Below are 19398 nucleotides of genomic sequence, written 5' to 3'. Positions count from 1 at the left end.
GCAGAGGGAAGTAATTTCTTAAACATGAAATATGTTTGATTTAGTAATAATACTTTATCTACAGATTAATACTGGGGATGATGGTAATCAGAAACTGGAAATTCTGAAATATATATTGCTTTTATCACAAGTACTTATTTCTATTCTCCAAGAACTTAACACTATTCAGATATGGCATTACAAAAAAATAATGCCATGACAATGGTGAGAAAATGAAGTAATTCATTTATCAAACACATGAAAATTCTGATTAACAGAAAAAGTCTAAACTACTGAAACTCAATAAGGCAATACTAATCAGTGTCCATATTGAATATATAGGCAATGTTCAAATAAAATATTTGCTGAATTTTCATGCCTACAGAAAATTTGTCAGCTGATTTGCAAATGGGAATTGAAAATAGTTTAACTGAAAGAGGAAAACAAGACTGTTTTCACACAGAATCTTCTGTGAGACTTCCGTACAAAATTTGTAATTGTATTCTTACCAGAGAAATTTGTTTGTAACAAATTCTGCAAGACATTTTTTGTAACAAGGCATGTTTGTGCTTTACATAGAACTGTTTTTTGGAACACACACATCACAGTACACAGTGGTAAAGACAGTAGAATGTATAGATAACCACTTTATTTCCCTTAGCAATAATTTCAGCATAAAAAAGGTGCCACCCAGTGTAAACAAAACTGTCATATTAGCAGTTGTTTGATTACAGGATAGAGCACTTCAGTCATTAATCTGATTTCTCATTACCACAGTAACCTGTAACATGATCTTCTTCATTTATACTGATTTTTTCAAATTATTTTCTACCTTTGTTAGTAACCAATATCCGAAAGTACTTTAAAAGAAATTCCATGGCAAGAGAGAGAGAGAGAGAGAGAGAGAGAGAGAGAGAGAGAGAGAGAGAGAGAGAAGAGAAGAAAAAGAAGAAAATATAAGGAAGAAGAGAAGAAAAAGGAAGAAATGACAGAAGGGGAAACAAGCATTACAAACAAATTCATGCACTCTACAGGCTTTCCACGTACATTCATTTTCTGACCTTGATTTGTCTCTGTGTCAGAATGCTGCTGCTGACTTGTGCAACTCTGTTGCTGCCACGTTGTTGTATTAGGAAGGGCACTGAAAGTTGTTTTTTTCTCACTACCGCCACTAGTTCCATTGAATGTACTCTGCAGTCTGCCCGAGTCTTTTTCCTCATCTCTCTGCCCATGTCCTGCATGACCTACTTCACCGCGGCGCTGTGATAGTTCAATGAAACTAGTTGGCATCGCTGCACAGTCAACAGTATCTGGTTTTTCTTCATCTTGCTTCTCTCTTCCATTTACACTATCACCAAGAACCAATTCCACACCACTGCTCCGGGCATCTTGTGCGCTTGATCGAATAGGAACAGCAGGTGCCCCTATTCCATGCTCAGACTTGCGTCCAGTATGAACAGCTGGCTCCTTATCAGGATTGCGGCCCAAGAACTGCAAATTTTCTTGGGAACCTCCAAAATTCTCCAGTGTTAACTGAAACACAATTTAAACATATGGGTGACATAGCAATCAACAGTTACTACAAGCTTGTTGATCTAGATTACTTATAAATCATTGGTGTATTCATACAAAAATGGTCAAATTGAGTGATATGTGACACTTATGAATGTGTGCTTAAAAATAAAATAAAGTTTTAAGGCTGACTGGAAGTTTCAAACATTTCTGTTAACACTGTAGAGATCAATTTACACCTGACCCCACATCAAAACAATCCAAAATGCATTTTAATTAGCGGCATTCATACATGCCATCAATGTCACATCATTGTCAAAGTTTCTCAGGAAGAAAGTTTTGACAGTGAAGTTGTCTGCTAACATCTGAAGTTAACCTATTTTCATATAGTTCCTTATGTTAAAATTGCAAATGTTCCATGCTGAGTTGGATAGTATTTCCATTGAGTATTATTCTTATTTGTGAGGATAGATTTTTGAAAGAGTGTTTAGATTTTACAATAATACAACAGATCTGACACCTATACTGTGTATAAATGAGAACATAAACTGATAAAGCAATTTTTGTTTAATAACTTTTTATTACTTGATAAATTAAGCTCTAAAAGGAGCAAAATACAGTTGTTTATGACTTTATTTGCTAAATAGAAAAAACACGATGGAGATAAACAAGCTCCTCATATTCCTTACAAATATTGTCTGCTGTGTTTGACTTATATAGAGTAGCAAACATCAAAGCTTTGAAATGATGTTTCACTTCTCAGCAATTTACCATACAAAACTGATCAAGAACATCAATCATGAAGTTTGCTTTGACCATAGAAAACTTTTATAATTCTTAGTTCTTAAATTCCAATATTATACTCTTCCTTTTTGAATCACAGATGGTATCTCATAATATTACTTTCACCACTCAGTACTGGGATACATGAACTGACATATGATGTGTGAATACAACCTGACTGTAATGTGATGTGATGGTCTGTTGACATCCAGCATGAATCAGCCTTAATGGTGACATTTGTGACTAATCAAGCACAAATTCATCAGCTACACATTTTTTCCATTACTGATACAGGTTTTTTTAGCTTTTTCAACAAGAAGACTAGGAGAAGATGAACAGAGAACAACCCTCAGCAGGTAATTTGTGAAGTTATTCACTGAGTGGCAAGTTAATTGTGGAAAAAGCAACATGTCAGAGAACAGGTATCACAAATACATGGCCATTACCAACAGAATTTCAACAACATATGTACCACCAGTGTAATTTTGTGAACTACTAACAAGTTTAAGCAAAAAGAAAGTGACAAAGGCAGCAATCAGGAAATTAGACTGCTCTAAATACTGTGAAATGTCTCACACTGTATCATTCTTTAATAAAATTGTCACAATATTAGTACAAAAAAATTATTCATATGAACTGTTTGCTGATGCATAAATCAATGCACATACTGAATAGGGTTGCTATTGATTAAACAGACAGGCATTGTATTCAGGAGAATGGAGGATCTAATCTTTATCCATCCACCTTGATTTAGGTTTCTTTAAATTATTTCAGGCAAATGCCAATATGGTTCTTACAGTAAGGCCATGAACAAGTACCAGCTCATCCTTAAACTAGGCCTATAAGTATGTAAATGCCTGTGTATGTGAATAATGGTTTTGTTCTAAAACTCCAAGCCGTGATATGTCTAGTTTCCTTGTACATGTGCTCTACAAACAAATTACTATTACTACTACTACAACCACCACCACCACCACCACCACCACCACCACCAACAACAACATTGGAGAAGTTGATAATATCCTGAAAGGAAGATAATCTATTCTCATATCTTTATCCATATTTCTAACTGTCTGCATAATCACCTTAAAAATATTTTGATGGTACCACCTTTACCAAAACACAGTTTTTAGTTTTACACTCTCCACCCATGCGTATTTCGGTGCTTTAACATAATCGTAAGAACTACTGTTTACCTGGGAATCATCAGACACCGAATTTCGTCTGGAACGTCTTCCAGCATATGAGGTTCGCCGCTGCTCCTCCCAATTACTAGGCCGCCCAGCTGCAATGGGTTCCCCTCTTTCATCTGCCTTGCTGTCTTGATTAGTCCGTTCTTTCGATGGACGCAGTCGTGCAGGTATTAATGGTTCATCCTGGCTCTGACTGTGGCCTGACAATGCCACTGCACTCAGTGTTGGAATACCACGTCCACGATGAACAACAAACTGTTCTTCAACATCACCTCTTCTGTAAAATGAAAACATATCTATCCAATAATTATAGGATGTTTGTTCCTCTATTATACATATCTGAGAATACAGAAGATACCAAAAAGAAACAAACTCACTTTCTACCGGGCATAGCTTTTGTAATAACATGTTGTTCTGCTAGGAGCAAACATTGCAGAGACAGTAAACATAGTGCCATCACTGCAGAAGGTCAGGACAAGTTTCAGGAGAATTACAGTGGCAACTGTTTTGTGTTACTGTCAATTTTGCAATGGCTGATTTTTGCGAACAGCAAGCAACGATGAAATTCTGATATTTGCTGATAAAAAGTGGAACAGAAAGTTCTGAAATGTTAAAAACAGCATACAAGGATGGTGCTTTGGGGAAAACTCAACTGTATGAATGGTTTTACCCATTTCAAAAATGTAGAAATGGCAACTGATGACAAACCTTATTGGGGTCATCCTTCCAAGGCCCAAAAAAATGAAAATGTTGGAAACATTCATGCTGTCATCAACAAAAATCAACTATGGAAGAAACAGTGAAGGTGTTGGGAGTTATGGAGTTCCATGCAGCGAATTGTGATGGAGGATATGGGAATGGAAAAGGTGGCTGCCAAAGTCGTGCCACAAATGCTGACTGCTGAACAGAAACAAGGTCGCATGGAAGAATGCTATGCTTTGAAACAAGAGTCCCGAAATCATTCAAACTTTTCCTCAAACTTTATCACAGGTTACAAAACTTTGTGATATTATTATAATCCTGAATCAAAGTAACAATCAAACCAGTGGAACTTCAAAGTTCGCCTCACGCCAAGAAAGCTCGTCAGCTGAAAACAAACATTAAAACAATGCGGATCTATTATTTTGATGCGAGAGAGTTGTCCATTCAGAGTTTGTTCCACAGGGCCAAGCATTTAAGAAGGCTTTCTACTTGAAAGTTGGCAGAAGTGGCCCGATTTGGGACAGTCAGGTGACTGGTTTTTCCATCAAGATAATGCCCCTGATCACACACCCCTATCTGTACAATTCTTTACCAAAAATGGTATGGCCACTGTGCCTCACCTCCCATACTTACCCAACCTTGCTCTGTGTGCCCTTTTTTGATTTCCTAGAATGGAAAGAGACAGGGGAAATGGAGGGGTGGAGGAGGGGAGGGGAGGGGAGGGGGGGCGATGACGACAGAGTTGCTGTCAAGCATCACAAAAGATGAATATGTTTTGTAAAATGGAAAAGAAGATTAAACAAGTTGATTAGTGCAAGTTGAGAGTACTTTGAAGGAGACTTGTGGTTTTTGTCTAAAATATGAATAAATATGTTAAAAAAAATAACTTCAGATACTTTTGGATAACCCCTCGTACAAATGAAAAGGTCCAAAAGTAACTAATCATTTTCTCTTTTGTAGGTATCAGCCTCAATTACTTCTTGCTTATTTCTCTCATAGATATTTATATCCACACTTTTTTTTCATAGCATACAGCTACAGCACATTTTTAGGAGAACTCAGGAATTTGAACTGGGGCTGTTATTCCTCTGATATTTCCTACTACTCCTGTGTACCTTTCCTTTACTGACCCAGGGGTTCAAGTAATTTTGCTTCTCTGAAATCATCTTTTTCTTTTTGTTATTCTGAATAAAGAATTTCTCAATTTTCAGAAGCTTAAAATTAAAATATATTTTTAAATTTATCTCTCTCTTGGTCAAGCATCTTTCTTTCCTTTGATAAGAAGACATCTCTATTAAGTCAAATGCGTAGTCAGAATGTAGAATTTGAGAATAATCACCACACGTTCCATGTTAACTACTTTAAGTAGCACAGAGAGAATATTAGTTTGTACCCATTACAGTTTATAATTTTTGTGTGTTCGTTACTTCATCGCCAATGTAGAAAACTAGATTTGGGAGAGATACAAGTTTGTAAAATTTCATGCTAACACCTGTGCATGAGCCACACAGCATCCCACTGCCCACCCTAGTTTTACGATAGCAAGTAGCATCAAAATATTTGCATTACACTCAAAGCAAAATAATGGCTATCCCTGCCTCTAAGAACTTCTCACTCTTTAGTGACAACTAAGAACAAATTTCAGCCTTACACATTGCAATTTCAGATATTCATTTCACTCCCAATTCAACTTTTTACCTTGCTTATTGCTTCTTAAGCTGTCTTCAAATTTAACAACATGGCAAACGTGTATGAATTCTGCAACTCATCAAACTTGCAAGCTCTCACTTTGAAGAAAAGGAAGGGAGAACAAGAAAACATCACTTTTGCTGTTTGTACTGTACACTGAAAATTCATCACAATACATAAAGAACATGGCGAGAAAAGGTAAGGCTTCTGAATTACATAATTAATGTGCACTACATAATTAACCAGTAAGCTTTTACTTAAGTTTAATCATTACACCATTCCCACCCCAACACCTTGCCACATGGGTCACATCCTATCGAAGACGCAGGGGTGTGACTTATCCAATTCACCCACCAAGCACATCCTACTCCAGTTCTGTCACAGGCTAATCCTTTCCAACCAGTGGCAGGGTCACTTGTGGAAGCAACCACAGAATACCAGCCTGGCTGCTATTTCTACACAGAATTTGATGTGGACATGACATCCAAAAAGCTGTGTATCTGAATGAATGGTCACAGTCTAATTGTGGTCATCAGCAGAGAGTACCACCCAGTGGCAGAACATGCTACTGAGCACAACATGCTGTATTGCAATGGCTGCTTTACAACCTATGCCATTTGGTAGAGGGCTCTCGCAAGTGAGGTGGACAGTGGACAAAGAGAAGCATACATTGACAGACTTTGTGGGAGACAGCAAAAAATCAGCTCTGATCGAAGTAAACAAAAAAAGCTTCTCAAGGTATGGCAAACCAAGAATCAATGCCAGAAAACTGCACTCTACTGCTGAACACACAGCCTGTGCAATAATGCACTCCATGGGCAATTTTGGGGAAAATTAGGTAAAACATATGAAGGAAAGAGGTGGTCCTGGCTAACTAAGAGCACCCTACATAAGGGAACTGAAGGATTGATTTTTTACTGCATACGAACAAGTCATCAGAACTAATGCCATCAAAGTGATAATCGAGGAATCAGCATAAGACCTAAAGTGCAGACTCTGCAACGTCACGGACGAAACAATTTACTGTATATTGAGGTGATGCAAAAACATTTCTCAGACCGATTACAAGCAGAACTGCAATGATGAGGCACAACTGATTCTATGGAACTTAATAAAATTACTACATGCTGGCGGCAAAGAACTGGTTTGGGACCATAAGCAAAGAAATGTCAAAAATGAAAAGGACTTCTGACTTCAGATAGACTGAATGCTGATGCACCGAACATCACAACTGTGGAGAGAAAGTATGGACCACTGACACTTCCATTCCAGGTGATAGCAGAACTGACTCCAAGGACTTGAGAGTTGAACTACAGTGACTTTGGCATAAACCAGTGAAAATGGTCCCCAAAGGTTCTCAGCAAACTGAGAGCAGTGCCAGAAGAGCTTAGCTGGCACTTTAAAACCATTGGCATTGATAAAATATCAACCTGCCAACGGCAAAAAGCCACTTCACTGGGATCTGCACAAATTATCTGCCAATAAATGATGCAGTCCTAGACAGTTGCGATGTGTCCAACTAGCAATAAAATATGAAATCCAGCACAGTGAACTCATTTGCTATGTTTATTATTATTATTTCTTTCTTTTCTCAGACGTTATGTCTGGTCAAAAATGGAAAGTGACGCGGACCTTGATCAAGCATGACTTCCTTTTAAATGTACGGTATTTGTTATATTGTATTTAGGAACTTTCGGTTGATTGAACATGTATCAATAATTACGGATTTCTGTAGTTGTATATATAAGTTTGGATGTAGCTGTATTGCGTTGATGTACTGGTGGATATTGTGTGGTATGACTCCTGTAGTTGATAGTATAATTGGTATAATGTCAATTTTATCCTGATGCCACATGCCCTTGACTTCCTCAGCCAGTTGGATGTATTTTTCAATTTTTTCTTCCGTTTTCTTTTGTATATTTGTTGTATTGGGTATGGATATTTCGATTAGTTGTGTTAATTTCTTCTTTTTATTGGTGAGTATGATGTCAGGTACGTTATGTGGTGTTGTTTTATCTGTTATAATGGTTCTGTTCCAGTATAATTTGTATTCATCATTCTCAAGTACATTTTGTGGTGCATACTTGTAAGTGGGAACGTGTTGTTTTATAAGTTTATGTTGTAAGGCAAGCTGTTGATGTATTATTTTTGCTACATTGTCATGTCTTCTGGGGTATTCTGTATTTGCTAGTATTGTACATCCGCTTGTGATGTGATCTACTGTTTCTATTTGTTGTTTGCAAAGTCTGCATTTATCTGTTGTGGTATTGGGATCTCTAATAATATGCTTGCTGTAATATCTGGTGTTTATTGTTTGATCCTGTATTGCAATCATGAATCCTTCCGTCTCACTGTTTATATTGCCTTTTCTTAGCCATGTGTTGGATGCGCCTTGATCGATGTGTGGCTGTGTTGGATGATACGGGTGCTTGCCATGTAGTGCTTTCTTTTTCCAATTTACTTTCTTTGTATCCATTGATGTTATGTGGTCTAAAGGTTGTACAGGGGGTTATGAAATTGCAGTGGGGTGTAGCCGATGTATTTATATGAGTGATTGGTTTGTGTATTTTGCTAGTTTCTGCTCGTTCTAGAAAGAATCTTGTCTACCTGTCCATAATGTAGGTTTTTTATGTCGATAAATCCCCTTCCTCCTTCCTTTCTGCTTAATGTGAATCTTTCTGTTGCTGAATGTATGTGATGTATTCTATATTTGTGGCATTGTGATCGTGTAAGTGTATTGAGTGCTTCTAGGTCTGTGTTACTCTATTTCACTACTCCAAATGAGTAGGTCAATATTGGTATAGCATAAGTATTTATAGCTTTTATCTTGTTTCTTGCTGTCAATTCTGTTTTCAGTATTTTTGTTAGTCTTTGTCTATATTTTTCTTTTAGTTCTTCTTTAATATTTTTATTATCTATTCCTATTTTTCGTCTGTATCCTAGATATTTATAGGCATCCGTTTTTTCCATCGCTTCTATGCAGTCGCTGTGGTTATGCAATATGTAATCTTCTTATTTAGTGTGTTTTCCCTTGACTATGCTATTTTTCTTACATTTGTCTGTTCCAAAAGCCATATTTATATCATTGCTGAATACTTCTGTTATCTTTAGTAATTGGTTGAATTGCTGATTTGTTGCTGCCAGTAGTTTGTATAGCAGATGTGTGATTTTGTGTTGGTATGTTCCAGTAATATTGTATCCATAATTTGTATTATTTGGCATGTTGGATAGTGGGTTCAGAGCAAGGCAGAACCAGAAAGGACTTAATGAGTCTCCTTGGTATATTCCACGCTTAATCTGTATTGGCCGTGATGAGATATTATTTGAATTTGTTTGGATATTAAGTGTGGTTTTCCAATTTTTCATTACTATGTTTAGGAACTGTATCAATTTAGGATCTACTTTGTATATTTCCAATATTTGTAGTAACCATGAGTGGGGTACACTATCAAAAGCTTTTTGGTGATCAAAGTATGCGTAGTGTAGTGAGCTTTGTTTAGTTTCAGCTTGATATGTCACCTCTGCATCTATTATCAGTTGCTCTTTACATCCTCATGCTCCTTTGCAACAGCCTTTTTGTTCTTCATTTATAATTTTGTTCTGTGTTGTATGTGTCATTAATTTCTGTGTAATGACTGAAGTTAATATTTTGTATATTGTTGGTAGGCATGTTATGGGGCGATATTTAGCTGGGTTTGCTGTGTCTGCTTGATCTTTAGGTTTCAGATAAGTTATTCCATGTGTAAGTGTATCAGGGAATGTGTATGGGTCTGCAATGTAACTGTTAAATAATTTAGTTAGATGTGAATGTGTTGAGGTGAACTACTTTAGCCAGAAATTTGCTATTTTATCTTTTCCACGGGCTTTCCAATTGTGAGTAGAATTAACTGCTTGGGTGACTTCATGTTGCAAAATTATCACTTCAGGCATCCGTGGTATCATCTTGTATGTGTCTGTTTCTGCTTGTATCCACCGTGCATGCCTGTTATGTTGTACCGCGTTTGACCATATGTTGCTCCAGAAGTGTTCCATGTCTGTTATGCTTGGTGGACTGTCTACTTTAATGTGTGTGTTATATATTGTCTGGTAAAATTTCTTTTGGTTTGTGTTGAATGTTTGGTTTTGTTTACTTCTATTTTCACTTTTTTCGTATCTTCTAAGTCGTTTGGCCAATGCTTGTTATTTCTGCTTCTTTTCATCTAATTGCTCTATCGCTTCTTGTTGTGAGATTTTACCTAACCTTTTTCGTTTTTTTTTTCTGACATTTCATTTCTTATAAATTGTGTTAGCTGTCCGATGTCTTCTCAGTTTTTCTATTCTGATCTGTAGCCTGTGTTGCCATGCTGGTTTTGTGGGTTTCTTCTGATTAGATTAGATTAATACTAGTTCCATGGATCATGAATACGATATTTTGTAATGATGTGGAACGAGTCAAATTTTCCAATACATGGCATAATTAAGTTAATTTAACAACATACTTAAGTTAATATAACAACTTTTTCATTTTTTTGTGTTTTTTATTTTTATTTTTTTATTTTTTATTATTTTTTAATATTTTTTTTTAAATTTATATCTAAAAATTCCTCTATGGAGTAGGAGGAGTTGTCATTCAGAAATTCTTTTAATTTCTTCTTAAATACTTGTTGGTTATCTGTCAAGACTTTTGATACTATTTGGTAAGTGACCAAAGACTTGAGTGCCAGTATAATTCACCCCTTTCTGTGCCAAAGTTAGATTTAATCTTGAATAGTGAGGATCATCCTTTCTCCTAGTATTGTAGTCATGCACACTGCTATTACTTTTGAAGTGGGTTTGATTGTTAATAACAAATTTCATAAGAGAGTATATATACTGAGAAGCTACTGTGAATATCCCTATATCCTTAAATAAATGTCTGCAGGATGATCTTGGGTGGACTCCAGCTATTACTCTGATTACACGCTTTTGTGCAATAAATACTTTATTCCTCAGTGATGAATTACCCCAAAATATGATGCCATATAAAAGCAACGAGTGAAAATAGGTGTAGTAAGCTAATTTACTAAGATGTTTATCACCAAAATTTGCAATGACCCTTATTGCATAAGTAGCTGAACTCAAACATTTCAGCAGATCATCAATGTGTTTCTTCCAATTTAATCTCTCATCAATGGACACACCTAAAAATTTGGAATGTTGTACCTTAGTTATATGCTTCTGATTAAGGTCTATATTTATTAATGGCGTCATACCATTCACTGTACGGAACTGTATGTACTGTGTCTTATCAAAATTCAGTGAGAGTCCGTTTACAAGGAACCACTTAGTAATTTTCTGAAAGACAGTATTGACAATTTCGTCAGTTAATTCTTGTTTGTCAGGTGTGATTACTATACTTGTATCATCAGCAAAGAGAACTAACTTTGCCTCTTCATGAATATAGAATGGCAAGTCATTAATATATATTAAGAACAACAAAGGCCCCAAGACTGACCCTTGTGGAACCCCATTCTTGATAGTTCCCCAGTTTGAGGAATGTGCTGATCTTTGCATATAATGAGAACTACTTATTTCAACTTTCTGCACTCTTCCAGTTAGGTACGAATTAAACCATTTGTGCACTGTCCCACTTATGCCACAATACTTGAGCTTGTCTAGCAGAATTTCATGATTTACACAATCAAAAGCCTTTGAGAGATCACAAAAAATCCCAATGGGTGGTGTTCGGTTATTCAGATCATTCAAAATTTGATAGGTGAAAGCATATATGGCATTTTCTGTTGAAAAACCTTTCTGGAAACCAAACTGACATTTTGTTAGTACTTCATTGTTACAGATATGTGAAGCTACTCTTGAATACACAACTTTCTCAAAAATTTTGGATAAAGCTGTTAAAAGGGAGATTAGACGGTAATTGTTGACATCAGATCTATCCCCTTTTTATGCAAAGGTGTAACAATAGCATATTTCAGCCTATCAGGGAAAATGCCCTGTTCCAGAGAGCTATTACACAGGTGGCTGAGAATCTTACTTATCTGTTGAGAACAAGCTTTTAGTATTTTGCTGGAAATGCCATCAATTCCATGTGAGTTTTTGCTTTTAAGCAAGTTTATTATTTTCCTAATTTCAGAGGGAGAAGTGGGTGAGATTTTAATTGTATCAAATTGCATAGGTATGGCCTCTTCCATTAACAGCCTAGCATCTTCTAATGAACACCTGGATCCTACTACATCCACAACATTTAGAAAATGATTATTAAAAATATTTTCAACTTCTGACTTTTTGTTCATAAAGTTTTCAATCAATTTGATGGTAATACTGTCTTCCTGTGCTCTTGGTTGAGCTGTTTCTTTTTTAATAATATTCCAAATTGTTTTAATTTTATTATAGTTGCTGATTTCAGACATGATACACACACTTCTGGATTTTTTAATAACTTTTCTTAATATAACACAGTAGTTTTTATAATGTTTGATAGTTTCTGGGTCACTACTCTTTCTTGCTGTCAGATACATTTCCCTTTTCCGGTTACAAGATATTTTTGTACCCTTAGTAAGCCATGGGTGACTGGAATTCAAGTGTAGGAAAAGGGAGAGAAGGAAACGTAGTAGGTGAATATGGATTGGGGCTAAGAAATGAAAGAGGAAGCCGCCTGGTAGAATTTTGCACAGAGCACAACTTAATCATAGCTAACAATTGGTTTAAGAATCATGATAGAAGGTTGTATACATGGAAGAACCCTGGAGATACTAAAAGGTATCAGATAGATTATATAATGGTAAGACAGAGATTTAGGAACCAGGTTTTAAATTGTAAGACATTTCCAGGGGCAGATGTGGACTCTGACCACAATCTATTGGTTATGACCTGTAGATTAAAACTGAAGAAACTGCAAAAATGTGGGAATTTAAGGAGATGGGACCTGGATAAACTGAAAGAACCAGAGGTTGTACAGAGTTTCAGGGAGAGCATAAGGGAACAATTGACAGGAATGGGGGAAAAAAATACAGTAGAAGAAGAATGGGTAGCTTTGAGGGATGAAGTAGTGAAGGCAGCAGAGGATCAAGTAGGTAAAAAGACGAGGGCTAGTAGAAATCCTTGGGTAACAGAAGAAATATTGAATTTAATCGATGAAAGGAGAAAATATAAAAATGCAGTAAATGAAGCAGGCAAAAAGGAATACAAACGTCTCAAAAATGAGATCGACAGGAAGTGCAAAATGGCTAAGCAGGGATGGCTAGACGACAAACGTAAGGATGTAGAGGCTTATCTCAATAGGGGTAAGATAGATACTGCCTACAGGAAAATTAAAGAGACCTTTGGAGATAAGAGAACCACTTGTATGAACATCAAGAGCTCAGATGGAAACCCAGTTCTAAGCAAAGAAGGGAAGGCAGAAAGGTGGAAGGGGTATATAGAGGGTCTATACAAGGGCGATGTACTTGAGGACAATATTATGGAAATGGAAGAGGATGTAGATGAAGATGAAATGGGAGATATGATACTGCGTGAAGAGTTTGACAGAGCACTGAAAGACCTGAGTCGAAACAAGGCCCCCGGAATAGACAACATTCCATTGGAACTACTGACGGCCTTGGGAGAGCCAGTCCTGACAAAACTCTACCATCTGGTGAGCAAGATGTATGAAACAGGCGAAATACCCTCAGACTTCAAGAAGAATATAATAATTCCAATCCCAAAGAAAGCAGGTGTTGACAGATGTGAAAATTACCGAACAATCAGTTTAATAAGCCACAGCTGCAAAATACTAACACGAATTCTTCACAGACGAATGGAAAAACTAGTAGAAGCCGACCTCGGGGAAGATCAGTTTGGATTCTGTAGAAATACTGGAACACGTGAGGCAATACTGGCCTTACGACTTATCTTAGAAGAAAGATTAAGGAAAGGCAAACCTACGTTTCTAGCATTTGTAGACTTAGAGAAAGCTTTTGACAATGTTGACTGGAATACTCTCTTTCAAATTCTAAAGGTGGCAGGGGTAAAATACAGGGAGCGAAAGGCTATTTACAATTTGTACAGAAACCAGATGGCAGTTATAAGAGTCGAGGGACATGAAAGGGAAGCAGTGGTTGGCAACGGAGTAAGACAGGGTTGTAGCCTCTCCCCGATATTATTCAATCTGTATATTGAGCAAGCAGTAAAGGAAACAAAAGAAAAATTCGGAGTAGGTATTAAAATCCATGGAGAAGAAATAAAAACTTTGAGGTTTGCCGATGACATTGTAATTCTGTCAGGACAGCAAAGGACTTGGAAGAGCAGTTGAACGGAATGGACAGTGTCTTGAAAGGAGGATATAAGATGAACATCAACAAAAGCAAAACGAGGATAATGGAATGTAGTCGAATTAAGTCGGGTGATGTTGAGGGTATTAGAATAGGAAATGAGACACTTAAAGTAGTAAAGGAGTTTTGCTATTTGAGGAGCAAAATAACTGATGATGGTCGAAGTAGAGAGGATATAAAATGTAGACTGGCAATGGCAAGGAAAGCGTTTCTGAAGAAGAGAAATTTGTTAACATTGAATATAGATTTAAGTGTCAGGAAGTCATTTCTGAAAGTATTTGTATGGAGTGTAGCCATGTATGGAAGCGAAACATGGACGGTAAATAGTTTGGACAAGAAGAGAATAGAAGCTTTCGAAATGTGGTGCTACAGAAGAATGCTGAAGATTAGATGGGTAGATCACATAACTAATCAGGAAGTATTGAATAGGATTGGGGAGAAGAGAAGTTTGTGGCACAACTTGACCAGAAGAAGGGATCGGTTGGTAGGACATGTTCTGAGGCATCAAGGGATCACCAATTTAGTATTGGAGGGCAGCATGGAGGGTAAAAATCGTAGGGGGAGACCAAGAGATGAATACACTAAGCAGATTCAGAAGGATGTAGGTTGCAGTAGGTACTGGGAGATGAAGAAGCTTGCACAGGATAGAGGGATAGAGTAGCATGGAGAGCTGCATCAAACCAGTCTCAGGACTGAAGACCACAACAACAACATAGTAAGCCATGGTTTGTCACAAGGTTTCTTACGAGTATATTTAACTATTTTCTTGGGGAAGTAGTTTTCAAATGCATTTACAAAAATGTCATGAAATAAATTATATTTTAAATAGGCATCAGGTTCACAGTACACCTCATCCCAGTCTAACTGCTATAGGCTTTCCCTGAAATTTGCAATTGTTAAATCGTTGACTGAACGTACTACTTTGGAGGACTGTTTAGTATCGCTGAATGGAGTTATGTCATATATTGTAACTAGCTGTGCACCATGATCAGAAAGACCATTGTCAACAGGCTGAGCATTTATCTGGTTAAACTTATCTTGGTCTATAAAGAAGTTATCTATCAGTGAGCTGCTATCCTTTACCACCCGAGTAGGAAAATCAATAATGGGTGTCAAATTGAAAGAACCGAGTAATACTTCAAGGTCATTTTTCCTATTACTCTCTTTCAGAGAATCTACATTGAAGTCCCCACAAATAATAATTTGCTTCCCCCTGTCTGACAGATAGCACAACAAGGAGTCCAAATTTTTCAGAAATAGATGAAAATTTCCTGATGGGGACCTATATACACTTACAACTATAAATGTGCCTTTATTTAATTTAAGCTCACAGGCACATGCTTCTATATGTTTCTCTACACAAAACTTTTTTGTTTCTATACTTTTTGCACAATGATAACTTTTGACATATATGGCAACTCCTCTTTTCTCCATATTTTCTCTCATTACATGTGCAGTGAGCTTATATCCACTTACATTTACCGTATCCATATCAGTAACAATGTGATGCTCAGACAGGCATAGTGTATCTATTTCATCCTCAGCTTCTAAATCTTCTAAACAAACCAGAAGCTCATCTATTTTATTCTTTAAACTCCCAATATTTTGATGAAATATATTTACATTATTTTTAATTATACTTTTATGAGAACCTTTCCTTATTCTAGCATTTGCAGTACTCTCCTGTCTGAGTTTCTCACTGTGCTTAGGCCTAGTTGCTATACTGTGTGTTGGTTGGTTCTGATCTCTGCCTAGTATGTATATTTAGTGTAGTGAGTGCTCCTATATAAACCAGCAGTTGTAATTCTTCCATAGTTGTGTTTTCATTTATTTTGTTGTGTATGATTGTGTTGATAGTTTTTATTGTTGTTTCGACTTGTGGGTTATTTGGCGGTCTATGCAAGAATGGTCTAATGTCTGTATTTGTGTCTTTTGGGGGGATATTAGTGTGTAACGTCCCGTCGACAACGAGGTCATTAGAGACGGAGCGCAAGCTCAGGTGAGTGAAGGATCGGGAAAGAAATCGGCCGTGCCCTCTCAAAGGAACCATCCCGGCATTTGCCTGAAGCGATTTAGGGAAATCACTATTTGTTTCTTTGTATTCTATATATGTCAGCTGAAATTTCTCTTCTATATCTAACATGTGTGTCACTTCGTGTTCTATTTGTGCTTGCTTTGGTGGCTGTCTTAAGATTTCGTTTTCCTCTGATTGTTTAATTGATGCATGTTGGTCTTTGTTTGTTTGCTCTGGGATGTTTGAGTCCATTACTGTATTTTCTTCTTCTTCTGATTGCACATTATTTTGTTCCAGTATTTGTTGTACTTGTTGTTTGATGTTTTCTAATTCTGACTGGGGTATCCTGTTATTTTTGATTATTACACGGATCTGATCAGCTACTCGTTGTTCTGTTACAAATTTTAGTTCTGGGTATCTGGTAATAAATGTTGTGTATACTTGTGATCTGTATCCAGTTGTGTTGGTTCCTAAGTTTGTTGCTTGGTAATGACAGAACATGAGGTGTCGATTAACTTCATCTGACCATCTCATCCTCTGTCTTTGTTTTCCTTCTAGGGTGGTTGCAGGAAACATATCCTGCAAAACACCTCTATTTGGATTTAAATCATTTTCCAGTTGGCTAGCAGTGTCGTTACCATTGTGGGCGGGCATAGGGTTCAAGCGTCGTCCCCGACCATGATGGCGCTTGTCCGAGGCTTCTTTAGTTCTGTCCTGAACTATTACAGTCCTATTTTGGAATACTAGGAATGTCTCAACCAGAAAATGAAGGAACTTGCATGCCTGCTCGTCTCTTGCATTTTACATTTTATGCAATGTTCAAAAATTTGGATGATTCAATTACTGTTTGGTAGCAATGATATTCTATCAGGTGTAGCTATATTCTGATTATTGGACATAGTTCAAACATTCAGTATTTTTCAATAAGAGGGTGATGTACCTTGATGGCTGAGTGTCAGACTACAATCTAAAAAACGTAAGGGGCTGACAACAGATAGTTCCTAAATTTCTTCTTCTGTTGCTTATTGCTGCTTTGAACAGAGGCAATATTTTTTCTTTTACTTCTGAGAAATGCCTAACTGCACTGTAATTGTATTCCACATTGAACTGTACTTCCTTCCATCATAACTGGTTTAACTGGTCGGTCAGTTCAGAGATTGGAGAAAGGCAAGGGTGGACCACATCCAACAGGATAATGCCTATTAAGACAAAGTGGTATGCACTATTGGGTGAAGCTAATTTCACTTCTTCTACTTCAAGTGAAAAGAAAAATATGTTTAACAGTGATAAATACACTTCCTTTTAATATTTAGTACTATGTGTATCACAAATGCACATAGTTTGATTTCGTAGGCTGGACTTTTACAGCCATATTACCCAACTGTTTATCTTAAAATAACTCAAAATAAAATAACACACGTATGAAGGAGTTATTGTTATGTCAAAAGGAGGTAAACTTTCCTGGGGAATAGTTCTCTATCGTGGTAAATACAGGAATACATCAAAAAGAATAATCATTTCCAGTTTTACACTCTAATGACATAAATCAGATATTTTAATTAACAATGACCATTAAGCCTTCATTCCATTCTCAGTTTCTAATTAAGATACAGAACTATGTTCATATCAACTATGGGGTGCCATGTAAGAAGGGGAACTTAATTTGCATCTGAGAATAACAGTGTCATTACTGCACCCTGCTGTGTCATCTTCAGTTCTATCACACAGCAGCTATACTAAATCACTGCAGGAAATATATAATCTTCTTGTGCTTCTGTTGCTTTGAATACAATAATATCTTCAAATGGATATCACACAATACTACTTTGATGTCACTATGGGCACATAAAAGTGAGCATCATAGAACTTTCTGTTGTTTCCCACTGACACTGGGAATCACGTGAAATTCATTATGAGCAGTTTTTGTTCGAGATGACGCCTCCTACAAATCCCAAATATTCGAAGCTCCTTGATCTCATACAGAAAAATTGTGTGCATTTCCTGTACACAGGCACAATTTACCTTTCTTCCTGCATAGTGTTCTTCTCCAAATGATCCATGGATCCTTTTGTTTGCATATCATTTTGCTGAAGTGAGTAGGATTTCTTGAGAGTGTAAGATGCTTGAATCGTGGGTGAAGATTTTGACACTGTAAAAGTAAACACACGATGCTGCCAAAATCAAAAACAGTAAGTAATATGAGACAGTTCACATAGTTTATTTATTTTATTTCATAACTTATGTCTTGTTACAAACCAAAGTAATATATCAACGAAAACAAAGATAAAAAATCATCTCACCAAGTGGCTGCAGAGCACACACATAAAAGGCTGTTGCGATTGTGTGATTGGCAAGCTTTCAGAGCCAGTGGTTCCTTCGTCAGGCAGAAGGGTTGAAGGTGAAGGAAGAAGGATGAAGGAAAAGGACTGGAGAGGTCAAGGAAAAGGGGTAGATTTTGGGAAAGTCCCCAGAACCACGTCTCAGGGGAGACTTACCGTATGGTATGACAAGGAAAGACTGATCGCAGACTGCAACGGATGAGATTTGAAAACCTGAGAGCATAAAAGGTGGAAGACAGGGTAATATGCAAGACAAATATTACCACCAAAACATCGTGCATGAGTTAATAAGAATGAGAAGCTAAGTGCATTGTACTTAACAGGGTTGGGACGGGGCAGTGAAAATTAGACGGGAAAGACAATGAAAGATGTAGCAAACTAAAACAGAGTGAAGCAAAGAGTAGTTACAGTGAAGAAAAGCTGAGGTGAAACAAATTAACATAAATTAAGGCTAGGTGAGTGGCAAGAACCAAGGACATGTTTTCGTGCTAGTCGTCACCTGCAGAGCTCTGAGAAACTGGTGTGGAGCATGTGGTGAAACAGGCAACAAGGTCACAAATGTCATGTTGTAGAGCATGCTCACCAAAAGGATATGGCAAGTTGCCAGTATATACCCTCTGCCTATCCCCATTCATCCTAATTAATAATTTGGTGGTAGTCATGCCAATGTCAAAGGATGAACAGTGTTTACATTATAGCTGGTACAATACGTGTCGTTTCATAGGTGGCTCCCCTTTGATAGTATATGTTTTTCCAGTTACAAGGCTAGATGGTGCTAGGAGGGTGCATAGGCCTTGTAACTGGCAAAACATGGAATAGCAAAGGGAGAGTCACTTGTGAAACGACACATCATATACCAGCTATTATGCAAATACTGTTCAGCCTTCTACATCAGCATGACT

General features: G+C 37.0%; 1 protein-coding gene across 3 annotated transcripts in view; it reads right to left on the bottom strand.

Annotated features, from left to right (window-relative positions):
* The window catches only part of LOC126162039 (patronin), a 445213-nt gene that overhangs the window by 139706 nt on the left and 286109 nt on the right, over positions 1–19398 (bottom strand). For all 3 annotated transcript variants that reach the window (XM_049918266.1, XM_049918267.1, XM_049918268.1), the window contains 3 exons: positions 18180–18306; positions 3471–3744; positions 1041–1512 (listed from right to left, as the gene is read on the bottom strand). In XM_049918266.1, the coding sequence (XP_049774223.1) occupies positions 1041–1512; positions 3471–3744; positions 18180–18306 (873 nt within the window). The remainder of the gene's footprint in view (positions 1–1040; positions 1513–3470; positions 3745–18179; positions 18307–19398) is intronic.

This window comes from Schistocerca cancellata, chromosome 2 (genome assembly GCF_023864275.1).
Source record: "Schistocerca cancellata isolate TAMUIC-IGC-003103 chromosome 2, iqSchCanc2.1, whole genome shotgun sequence".
In the NCBI taxonomy this organism is placed as follows: Eukaryota; Metazoa; Arthropoda; class Insecta; order Orthoptera; family Acrididae; genus Schistocerca; species Schistocerca cancellata.
Note: the sequence above shows the minus strand (reverse complement) of the source record. Positions and strands in the feature narration are given on the sequence as shown.